The 13,142-nt window shown below is 31.6% G+C and overlaps 1 protein-coding gene across 1 annotated transcript; it reads right to left on the bottom strand.

Annotated features, from left to right (window-relative positions):
- Positions 1-416: 416 nt before the first annotated feature.
- LOC111393106 (uncharacterized mitochondrial protein AtMg00820-like) lies at positions 417-776 on the bottom strand. Its single transcript, XM_023018502.1, has one exon. The coding sequence runs from the start codon at positions 774-776 to the stop codon at positions 417-419; it is 360 nt and encodes a 119-aa protein (XP_022874270.1).
- Positions 777-13,142: the final 12,366 nt, after the last annotated feature.

Genomic DNA, 13,142 nt, shown 5'->3' with positions numbered 1-13,142 from the left:
TATCTTTTATTTCAAATTTAGCACTTAAAGACCTTTTTATCTCATTAATAACATACATGTTCTGTCCAATTAACATCATATCATCCATATATAAAAGTATAAAATCAATAATAGCATTTTCATCACCTCTTTTAAATTAAAGGCAGTGGTCAAATTTACTTCTTATGAAACCAATAGTAGATACAAAATTATCAAATCTTTTGTACCATTGTCTTGGAGATTGCCTCAAACCATAAAAAAATCTTTTTAGCAAACACACATGTTCAGGTTTAGATTTATCAATAAAACCAAGTGGTTGTCTCATATAAATCACTTCATCTAGGTTACCATGCATGAAAGCAATTTTTACATCCTTTTGTTCAAGTTCAAGATCATAATGAGTAACAAGAGCAAGCATAATTATAATCGCAGCGTACTTAACCATAGGGGAAATTTTTTTCATTATAATCTATGCCTTCTTTATGTGTAAATCCCTTAGCAACAAATCTAGTCTTAAATGTTATAAGAAGCTTTTCAGTATTTTCCTCCTTAACACTAAATAAGTATTTGCAATCAACAAGTGCCTTACCTTCAAATTTAGGAACTAAAGTCCAAGTTTGATTTTTTTTTATTAAGGAGTTCATCTCATCTTCCATGGCAACCCGCCAATCCTCAGATTGTTGGCTGCTCATAGCCTCTTTATAAGATTTTGGTTCTTTAAAGACTAAGTCCTGATAAGAAAAACTAGCAAATGAAAGGTAGTCTCTATACATAATAGGCCCTCTTATTTCTCTCATAGTCCTATCTTTAGTTAGTTGGTAATTTCTTGAACACTGCCCTCTTCTACATCTAGAGGTTTATAAGTAGTTTCAGCTTCTTCCTCCACCTATTCAGCTACAACAAGATCAGTTGGTAGTCCAAGCTCTATCTGTAGCTTAGTTCTACTTCTCTCTTCAACCTTGGTCAGTCCATTTGGTTCCTTATTTTGTCGACAGGGCATATTTGACTCATCAAAAGTAACATCCCTACTTGTGATAATCTTAAAGACTATAAACTCTCTATCCCATAGCCTATACCCTTTAATCCCATTAGGATATCCCAAGAAAAACACATTTTTGGGCCCTAGGTTCCAATTTTCTTATACAGTACATCCAAAAATTTTCAAATGGAATAATCTGTAATATCTCCAGTCCATTGCTCTTTAAGAATTTTATCCCCTAGAGCACCTGAAGGAGTTCTAGTAACAATATATGAAGCTATCATCAAAGCTTTAAGCCCCAAGACTTTAGGAATACCTAAACTAAAAAGCATACATCTAACCTTATCTAACAGGTTTCTATTCATCTTCTCAGCAACTCCATTCTATTGGGGAGTATAGGGGACTGTCCTATGTCTCCTAATCTTTGTGTTGTTGCAAAATTGATCAAACTCATTATTACAAAAATTAAGGCCACTATCTGTCCTAAGGTAAAAGAATATTGAAATACAAATTTGATCTTCAAAGAATGTTGCCTTGACAAAAATGAAGGCTCAACCAATAAAGAACAATGTTTGGGGATAAATTTATGAATCAATGATCAAGTAGTTTAATATAAAGATCTAAGGATATGTTTTGAACCTTTAATAATATGATCTATATAATGAAATAATGATTTAATATCATTTGGGACGGATCTATGATTGTATAATAATAGTAGATAGTGTTTTGGGTGAAATAAGATTGGAAAATACAATTAAAATCGAATCACGATTCTCGCTAGATAAATACATCACTCAACACCGCGCCCTAGCGCCTAGTGAGTGGTGACTCTGCCTCTCGAGCGCCATCTTTGCGCCTAGCTAGCGATGATACACTTGTTCTAAGCACTCGAGCGCCATCTTGGCATGCAGCGAGCAGTTGTCTTTTCCATTTCTTGATTTTCTTGAATGTCTTCGACTCCTTTTAGGACTCTACCAACCACAAACTATTTTGACTTAAATTACAACTCAAATAATCATGATTTTGGATACAAATAAAGCCAATTACAATCAGGACTTAACAAACTCCACTTCGACATTTCATAACAATTTTTTTTTTCAAAGTCAAAATCAAAACAACCAACAACAATCTACCAAAAGACTCAATTCCCAACTTTATCTCAAATCTTGTCATACATGTTTCTTAAAATATATGAAAAAAGAATATCACATGAAAAGTAAGAGAAACTTTATAATAAGCAATGTTTTAAAAATCGACCCGAGCCTTGAACTAGAAAAAGAAGAGGGTCGAGGTTTAAAGGGTCGACTGGGGTTGAACTAATGTCAAACCAGATGGAAAATTAAATACACAAATAAACTATAAAATATCATAACTATAATAGATTTTCTAGTTTTAGTTTTTTTATTCAAAGTAAATATAATCCATGTTTGTTAATTAGATTTATTATAGTAATTTATTTTATAATCTCAAAACTAACAATTAATATGTTCAAATTGAAATTGTTTGTAGTTAAAATCTTGTCAGGGGTTATGATTTGTTAATGAAAATAATAAATTAGTAAATACTTAGAATTGACAATTGGCAAGTATCCCACATTATAAGATTATCACAACATTGGAAGAAGAGTCTCCTCTAAAAATGAGCTAGTATCCCACATTGAAATATTACTAAAACATTGAAAGAAGAGTCCTTTAAAAAGAAGTTAAAGGACAATCACTTGTATAAAAATAAAAATAAAAAATAAATTAATTAATGGGTCTTCTATTACAATGGGTGGTCCATCAAAGATAGTTAAAAAAATTTCTAAAAAATATATATATATTAGCCTGAAAAACCAAAAAAAAAAAAAAATTGTGACTGTTTTCTCATTTCACGGTTAAATCGGCCAAGTTGATGGTTTATTAGTCGATTTTTTATTTTCTGGTTAATGTATGGGTACCGAACCAAATTAGAGGCCAGATCACTGTTTTTCTGGTTAAATCGGCCGGTCCAATCCAATTTTTATAAATTTCTAATAAGCATATAATTAAGCTAGATAAATAACTCAGGTAAAATATGTATAAAACAAATGCATAGACTACTACGGGCATCAAATAACTTAGAATCTAAACATGACAACTTAAGATATATAATTGAACTAGCAAAAAAAAAATGATATTGATACTATACAAAACACATAACATGACATACATAATATCAATAAGCAAAATATTCAATTATGCTAGTCATATAATCAATAAATCATGTATCAAGGAATAACTATGACTTTTCCTTAGTTAAATATCAACATCAGACTTTAAAAATTTCGAAGATTCCCAACCCCCCTCCCCCCCCCTCTCCCGAAACTAATATACTCAATTCTTTGAAATAAATAATAATCTTTTCCCTCGTTTATCGTGAATAGCAAAGGAAAAATAGTAATATAAACATGAATACCATTAAGAGAAATGAATAAAAACAAATATGCACGTGTACAATTATGTAAAATGATGCAAAACATGTGATGAGAAAATGAAAATATTATTTTGAGATGATATAACGTACAATTAATTGCTTGCTTATATGGAATCTGCAAGAGTTTAGGTCAACTAGTTAAAAGTCATTCTATATTCCAAGTCAACCCTTCATACAAATAACCACCATCTCAAATCTCACATGCAGTCAAAACCCCCTCACAAGAGTTTAATTGTGCAGTGTAGCCTATACAAAATACTCCAAACAAGTTCTAAACAAAGTCAATGAAAACTTTTATTCACTACAACAAAATGAACTTTTTACGGCATTTGTTTACGGCTTGCAAAAAATGATGCCGTAAAAATAGACTATTTACAGCATGCTGTAAATGCATGCCGTAATTGATAAATTACTTATAATATTTACGACATACATTTTTTGCACGCCGTAAAGATCGAATATTTACGGTATACATTCTTTGCATGCCGTAAAAAATGTCGTGTACTGAAATTTTGGGCTAGCCCAACACTTTCATTTTCTTTGGTAAAATTAAAAATTGTGCTTTTCAATTATCCAACCCAAAGAGAAAAATTGATGCAAAAATTGACCCAGCCCAAAACCTTACCTATTGGTGTTAAAATTGAACCACGACATTAATTCCCAAATCCATTCTCTCCCGGCTTCTCAATCACCATCTCTGCTCGACGCTTTGTTCTCTCGAATGGAGTCCTAACTGAGGAGTTTACATCGTATTCAATTCTGCCTCTGCTTGGTGCGAATAAATCTCTCAAGCGATCATCCCTGAACGTGATTACTTCCGGCCTCTCGTCTCATCTATAACCACTTCTGGCCTCTTGTCTTGTACGTTCCATCAATATATATTTTTATGCAAAATAAATTTTTTCTTCCTCTGTTTATGCAATATTTGAGCATAGGTTTAAATGTGTGGGCAATGTGTTTGACTTAATGACATTGAGAAGAGTCGTATATTCTGTATGGTTTGAATGTGATTTGAATGTATGGTAATGGTATGGAGTTTGATTTTAGTGATTATAGGTTAGTTTTTTGATTGCTTGTAATGTGAGAAAGAGAAAAACAAGGAGGAAGAAATTTTCCTCTCTGGATTTTCTATGTTTAAGTATAATGTTCAGACTGTCCTCATGAGAAGTTATTTTGAGTCGTTGCCATTTCTCTGTTGTCTCTTTCCTAGAGAACCTTTGTTGCTGCTTAGAATAATATAGGTAGAACCTTTGCCTTTCAATTCATTTCAAGACAGGAAGAGAAGTGTCAAAAAGTTGGTTGTTCTATACTTATTCTATGTTGTGCTGTGTAAATGATTGCAATTCAAAAAAAAAAAAAATCACTCCACTTAAAAATATATATAGAAATCTTTAAAGGTCTCATTGTACAAAAGTTGATGCTCTTTTCAGTTTTGAACTATTAAGCAAGTCTTTCTTACTGTAATACTTTTCCAATCTTTTTTTTCCAATTTTTTTCTTAATCATATTATAGCAGGTTATATCTTAATAGTGTTGGTATAGCATCATGGATAAAGATTGGGTACACCTATCAAGGTTGTCTTATCCCCTTAAGTTTAGAAATTTTTTAAATATGTTCGTATACACTTTTTAGATGATTTTTTCTATATTCAAAGTAACAAATTGTACTTTCATATGAATTTTACAGCATAGTGATAGAAGCTCGAATGGTTTAGATAGCATTCAGAGTAAAAAAAGTAAATTGTTACGTTGGTTTGGGGAAGCTGATGTAGTTGCAAATAATGAAATCGCATCTACAATATTCCTTGTGATCTAGTGCATCATGTACCTCTTGGCGATGAATGTTGGAGAGTTTGGGTTAATGAAGTGATTGACAATGTCACCTTATATCGTCCCACACGTGAGCTATTTCTTGAAGATGCATTAGGAAGTACAATTGCATGGCCAATCAGGTTCATCAAAGAGGATTAGCTATAAGCAAAATAAATGTATGCTATACTTGTTTTTTCATATCATTTTTCATTTGCGTACTTTAATATATTAACTATACCATCATTTATTTTTGTGATGTGCAGGGAGTTGATTATTTTTGGGATAACAAAATTGTTAATCAAATTAATCAAAATCGATGTGGATAAATTATTTTGTACTATTTTGATTACTTGTTTTTGGAGTAGTAGTTCATACTTTTGGATGTTGATATCAACTATTTTGAGTAGGCTACTGATGTTCTTAGTTCATTTCTAAATTAACTCGACATTTGTATTGGTTTTATTTTCTGAAATTATGGGAGAAGTTATTATATATGTGTTGATATTGGGAATTATGTTCTTTAATTATTATAGGTTTAATGGTTATCAAAAAATAAATATTTAAAAAGAAATGAATCTTTATAGCGTACAAAATGTGAAAGTCATATAAAATTTCATTATTTTTATAAAAAAAAAATGAGACGATTATTTACGACATGCAAAAATGTTTGCCTTAAAAAATAGTATCTTATTTACGTCATGTAGACTCATGCCATAAAAGGCTAAGCATTTATGGCATGCAAAGCATGCCATAAGTAGTTTATTAACGGCGTGCTTCTTGTTTTTTGCATGCCGTAAAAAGATATAATATTTACGGCATGGCTTTATACGTCATGCGACTGTATGCCGTAAAAAGCAAAATCTGTTGTAGTGATTCATTAATTACATTAAAACTTGATCATAAAATAACATGTCCAAAAATATTAATTGAAGGTGCTATAACTTCAAAAATCCTTTTTCCTTTTCATTTTTTTCTCATTCCAAAATATAATAATAATAATAATAATAATAATAATAATAATAATAATAATAATAATAATAATAATAATAATAATAATAATAATAATATGGAAAAAATATAAAGTGCATTCATGAATATGTAGAAATCATGGATAATACAAGTGCATGCACCAAAATACATAATCAATGAAGTATAGAAATGCTCTTATCATGAAGAGCAAGAAGAGCTATAATGCAACAAATAGTCAATTGAGTTATCAATTCAGTCAAGTGACTCACTTAACTAGTCAAGAATCTAACATGAGTAGTTACGTTCTTGTTTGCTATTCTTAATCAACGATTTACAACACTTAGGACTTATGTGACCTACACACTATAGTGATGACATGTGAGAATGAACCTAGAACCAACTTTAAGTCAAGAAACCTTATGTTGCATAGAGAATCTAGGTCCAACGACTACTCGCTAAGATTTAACAGAGGCATGAGCAAACTCGATTTTAGAAGAATAACCAGCAAGGATATTAGGTTTATTCAATCCTAGCACATTATCAATCTTCTTAAAACTACAAGTAAAGGAGTGAAGTTAGGCACTAGGTTTCTCAAGGTCACTAGTGAGAGTCTTAACCTTAACTTCTAAGGACTCTTTCTCTATCTTTAAGTCATTCAATCTACTACTAGTGCAACGACATGACCTCTATCCCAAACCGTTAACTTATGTACTATTCACTATGAGAGAGTTTAAGTCCATTTTACCCATCATTGATTTCTGCTGCATCCTCAAGAATTGAATTATCTTGTCGCCATCATCTAAAAATGAGGAGGGATAATGTGGAATAAGGTTATACTCATTAAGTAAACCTCATGTATATGAGCATGGTTATGATATGGATATAAATTAGTTTAAAATAGATGACTTTCCTCAATATGTATCCCATTTTCTTTCATTTCTTTAAAAACCTTAACACTGACATCATGAACTTACTTGGTATATCAACTAGTTAATTAGAATGCAGTGGACAATTATAATTTGGAACCTAATTCATTAACATTTACATTATCATTAAACATTGAAATTTGGTTGGGTGTGCTAATCCCCCACGTTCCATTTCCCACTCAAACCTTTCACAGCATAGACAACCTCTTAACAAAAACATTCAGGGTGCATATCTTTAAAAGCACTCTTTGTCTCATGGCATTTGAAAACATTTTATTCATTGAAACTTCATCTATCCTTAGAATGCATTGATGTGCTTGAAGATGTCATGAGAAGCATCAATGACATAAAACGTAAAAAGCAAATATCAAGTTCATATAATAAAAGTTTAGTTAACGCATTAAAACATTTAGCGATATAACATATGCATGAAAATAATGAGAGATTTACTTAGCTGGAATCCTTAAATTTTACTTTTAGAATGACAAGTGGAGACATCTCCAACTATCCACGAAGTCAATGTGCCAGAAATCCTAGTTCATTATCATTTATTTAGAAATTTCAACAAAATCACTTTTTAAATATTAAGTCATAACATTGTTCTATTAAATTAATTTTACTTATTATAAAGGCCTATGTGGAAACAAAAATGTCAAGTTTCGTAGTTAGTAAAATTAGAATCCACCATGAAATGACATCATCAACCAAAGGTACTAATCATTTTAATAGCTATTGAAATAATAATTTCCTTTTATTACATAATTTAAGAGTATTATAAATACACGCAAACTGAGATAGATTTAGATATAGATTGCTTTATGTACACAAACACAGCCCAGATTTAAATATGCATACATACGGCGTGTATGTGTGTTTATATATATTTATATTAAAAAAGCTTTAGCCTAAATGTTTAGGAACACAAAATTCATAATACCTGCAGTGGCCATATAGCATAAACCAGAAAATGAAAAATAGTTACTTATTAAACTGACAAACAATCAAGGAAGGATGATGTGAAGAAAACATATACACAGAAGTGTGTACAGGAACGTTAATGTGGATTCTTATTGATTGAAACAAGGGTTTTGCTAAATTTAAAAGGCCATCCTGCCTGTGTACAAATAGAAAAACTCTTGTTTCAGTCAATAAGAATCCACATTAACGTTCCTGTACACACTTCTGTGTAGACAACATAAATTAAATCCCTGGATTAACAGAAACAATAAAATGAAGTTAAAACTAATACCTTATTACCCGTCGCGAGACCCGAACTGTAAGAACGTGAAGAAAAGATATTTTATTTGCGGTGGCCGGCTTCTTGATTTGTTTGTAAGGGGAAGATATAATGAGGTATTGATTTTTAACTTCATGACTTTTAGGGGAGTGTAAATTGGTGCTAGTTAAGAAATAATAACCCCAATCTAGTCCATTAACAGTCTTTCAGTTAAGTATATTAAGTCAATAAATTTCTATTATTAACTACCTTGTTATTTTTGTTTAAATTAACTTATACCAAATGTACAAAAAGAACATCTTTCAAATCGATGTCAAAGTTAAAACTAAATACAAGATTGCACGTAATAGAATATGTGAATTATATAATTTAGTCTGAACTTATTAAAACTATAAACATTTGAAATTCAAATTAATAGGCACACTGAACTTCTTGGGTGTTCAAGGCGCATACCACTGTTTAAAAAAGAATTAAAATAAAAGAAGATTTTGTCACGACAAAGATAATTATGATAATTGAACTGTAAATGTAACATTAATGCAATTTATCTAGAAGACTTGATATTCACAAGAGATAAGAGAGCGGCGTTAATACTAGACTTCTTAATTTTGTCTTCTAAACTCTTCTTTTTAAGTCAAGTTTATACAATTTCTTAAAGACAGCGCTATTCAACCTTTCAACTTAAGGCACTCCTCAAACAATTCATCGAACACATCATAAATATCATGTTCATCTTCTAATTCTTCCTTTGAAGAGTCGGATTGCTCTATTCCTCAAGTGAATCACTCTTAACCATAGAAGTGAATGCCATATAATTCTCTCCCGTATCAAGATTGGAGTTCTCATTTTGATTATCTGAGCTAGTCTTGTTATCAGGGAGAGTAGCATTCATAGCATTACGTAGGATTTTCTTATAACTTTGGCACTTACATTTAACATGATTAAAACCCTAACACTCATGACACCTCACAAGCCTCTTCCGGTACCTCTAGTATCACTCTTCTCTCCTTTATCTTTTCTAGATGTATTAGATTCACCTTTAAATCTCTCGGAAGCTCTCTTACTATTTTTAAGGAATTTTTTTAAATTTTCTAACAAGGCAGGCAAGCTTCTCATTCTTAAATTTGTCATCATCAGTGGTACCACTATCTACTTTTCTAATAGTTTGAGGGCTAAGGATTTATTTATTATAGACTAAGATAGGTTAAGTTTATAGGTATGGAGAGATCCTATGAGTTCTATCTTGATGGCATCTTGGTCTTTGCTTCCTCAATAATTAGACCTTAGGTCTAAATCTCTCAGGTAGGGATCTCATAACCTTTCTAGGAATCTTAAACTCAAGGATTCGCTCACCTAGGTTGAGCTTGAGTTGACTATGTCATCTATTTTAGTATAGAAATCATCAAAAGATTCGTAATTGGTCATTCTAATTTCTTTAAACCTTGTGGACAACATCTGCAACTTAGAGTTTTGAACAATCTCGATATCTCTCATGTGTGGTTTCTAATGTATTCCAAGGATATTTTGTAGTTTCATACGTAGGCATTCTATTAAACTCCTTAGACGAAATAGCCATAAAGATGACATTTATCCCTCTACTGTTCCAATTACACTCATCTAAATCTTTCTCAGAAAACTTTGATAGGGGAAACTACACCTACAACAAATGTGGAAGGGACAATTCAACCTTTAAGTTGTACACTAACCCTAACTCACTTATATATATATTTAAGAAAGCCTCTCATTCTAAACCTTTAGTATGCATAATTACTACCGTTAAAGTATGAAGGAACGTAAAGTGATTGACTTATATATACAAATAGAGTCAAAGAATGCAATTAAGCTCTAATACCACTCGTTGGAAAATATTTAGACCCAAACGTGCAGAATTCAAGCAACGAGCAACAAGTAACTATGATTTTATTTAGATGGTTAAGGTAATTAATTCAGCTGACTCTAAGTTTAAACAACCACATAAACATATAGATCAAAAACAATAAAGTAAATAACATTAGATATGATCATGAGGGAAAATCGCTTCTCAAGATCAAAAACCTTCGGACAAAATTGCCCATAAAATTCACTAGAAATGTTAACTTACAATTAGTACAAATATCGCCTTATCTGAATTTGGCCACCAACATGTAAATCACCAAGGAACTCTTTTGGTTATGTGACCTGCACTTCCCAACAACTTTGTGTTACTTTTCCCTCCATGTGGATCACCAAGAATGAACTCGTTTTGGAGCGTTGGAGCTTCAAATGTCTCTTTTCCCAACTTCAAAACTCCGAATAGTTATAGGTAAAGGTAAAGTCTTTATGTTCGATCTTTCCAGGGTTTGATCTGTGATTGAGGCATGAGATTGGAATATGAATTTTATTTTTAAAGGATATTCTTTGACTAAAATTAAGGTTAAACCAATAAAGAAACAATGTTCGGGATGAATTTATTAATCAACGATCAAGTTGTTGAATCTAGATATCTTTGGATGTGTTTTGGATCTTCAAATAATATGATCTCTGTAATGAAATAATGATTCAAAGCTCTTTGGAATTGACCTATGACTGTATATTCATAATAGGTAGTGATTGGGGTAAAAGTGAATTGGAAAATGTTGTTAAAATCGATCTAGGATTTTACCCGATGTGAGCGGTAACTTAGCCGCTCGAGTGCCAACCGCATGCCCAGCAAGCATCGATGCTCATGTTCTGAGTGCTTGAGTGCCATCTTGGCACGCAACAAGCAGTCGTCTATTATATTTCTTGATCTTCTTGAATGTCTTAGACTCTTTTCAGGGCTCTACCAAATTCAAATTATTTTAACTTAAATTATGGCTCACGTAATCATGATTTTGAATGCGGATAAAAACAATTACAATTAGGACCTCACAAGATGTATTTATGTTCATCTACGAGAACATATATTTTGATATTTATAGAAGTTACAGACAGGTTTCTGAAAGCTGTATTATACATGGACTATGCCGAAGAAAGATTAGTTGTGCCTCGTCTAAATGGTCCCAAAATTTAGTGCATATTTAATTTTCAAAAATTATGAAGGTCATTTTATCTAGTTGTAACATGCATTAACTTTACTCATCAACGGGAACATAAAGTTGGATTAGACCTAGACTACCAAGGACACATTAGTTGTGCCAAGTCAGAATAACCTTACTTCTAGTATATTTTTTTTTAACTTCAAAAATCATGAATAATATGTTTATTTATTTATCCTTATCATGAATAATATGTTAATCTCACGGTGAGATGCATTAATGTTGTGCATCCACGGGAGATAGTTTTTTGAAGTTTTGTAACACTTCGACTATGCAGGGACAACTTAATTGTTTCACATCTAAATAAACCAAATTTATTACTATTTATAATTTTAAAAATCACGAATGATGCGTTAATCTTGCTGTGAGATGCATTGATTTTATGCATCAATGGGAACGTAAAGTTGTGTCAGACATGGATTGTGCCAAAGGCATATTAGTTGTGTTAGTTCTAAATAAAATCACATTTAGTCATTTTGAAACTTCACAAATCAATTTCACTATGAAATGCATGCGTCAATGGGAAATAATTGAAACTTCACATTTAATCTCATTGTGAGATGCATTCATCAATGGGAAATAATTTGAAATCTTACACGCTTATCTCGTTGTAACTTCACATGCTTATTTCGTTGTGAAATGCGTGCATCAACGGGAAATTATTTAAATTTTACATGATAATCCCGTTGTGAGACGCATGCATCAACGGGAAATAAACTTTTTATCTGTAAAAGTCATTACAGGTAGATTTCTGATGTGTGTCAGCATGATTTGTGTTGTGGTTATGAATGACCCATTAGTCTCACCTTGATATGTAAATATGTTGTGCATTTAAGGGAACAATTATATTATCCATACGAGTTACAAATTTCTGAAGTAGCGTTAAACTTGAATATGCTAAAGACAAGTTAGATCAGTCTAAATTACCTAAGTTTAATACTTTTAGAAACTTTAAAAATAAAAAATCACCAGCCATAAGATGGATTTATGTTATGAACATTTATGTTAACAAATAACATTAATTTCATTATCTCACTAAAGATAAAGCAATATTCTAATTAGATATGATAAGAGTTAACAAAAATAGAAACGTGAAGAACTACATTCAAATATTAAACAAACGCCTCACTCATCGTATTTTATGAATCATAATATTTTTCCTTTCAATTTCTTTATTCATTAATTTATTACATTTTAATAATATTTTATTTCTATATCAGATTCCGGGTATTTTTTTGTTTACTGTATGTAACCATGCAAAAGTTATTATTTTTTTTCTAACTCAGAAATACAAACCCATAAATAACTCCAATCCCCGGAGTATGAAATTAGCTGGCACTGTCAATCTTTTCCCTTTCTTCAAAATTCTGCAACCCTTCTCGATTTCTCATCCTCATTTATACCGCCCGTATATCTATATATATGGGTCTGTATCCCATGCAAAACCAACAAATTTTCTCTCAAAACCCAAAATTTCTTTATACAACTCTCCTCCATGCAGAACTCAGAATTGGGTGATTACATTGGGGCGGAGAGTTGTCTTGAGTTTGTGAAAGATTTTAATGCTTTTATGCCGCCGGTGGATAATGGTAGCAGCGGAAGACGGCGGAAAGTGGTGGAGAAGGAGAAAAAGGAGTATCCGCCACCTATTTCGCCATGGACTATGAAAAAATTCAGCACTAGTGATGGAAGAGTGGTAATCCAGGAAGTGAAAGTGAAGGGCCAAGAATA

The sequence above is a fragment of the Olea europaea genome, chromosome 4 (assembly GCF_002742605.1).
Source record: "Olea europaea var. sylvestris chromosome 4, O_europaea_v1, whole genome shotgun sequence".
In the NCBI taxonomy this organism is placed as follows: domain Eukaryota; kingdom Viridiplantae; phylum Streptophyta; class Magnoliopsida; order Lamiales; family Oleaceae; genus Olea; species Olea europaea.
Note: the sequence above shows the minus strand (reverse complement) of the source record. Positions and strands in the feature narration are given on the sequence as shown.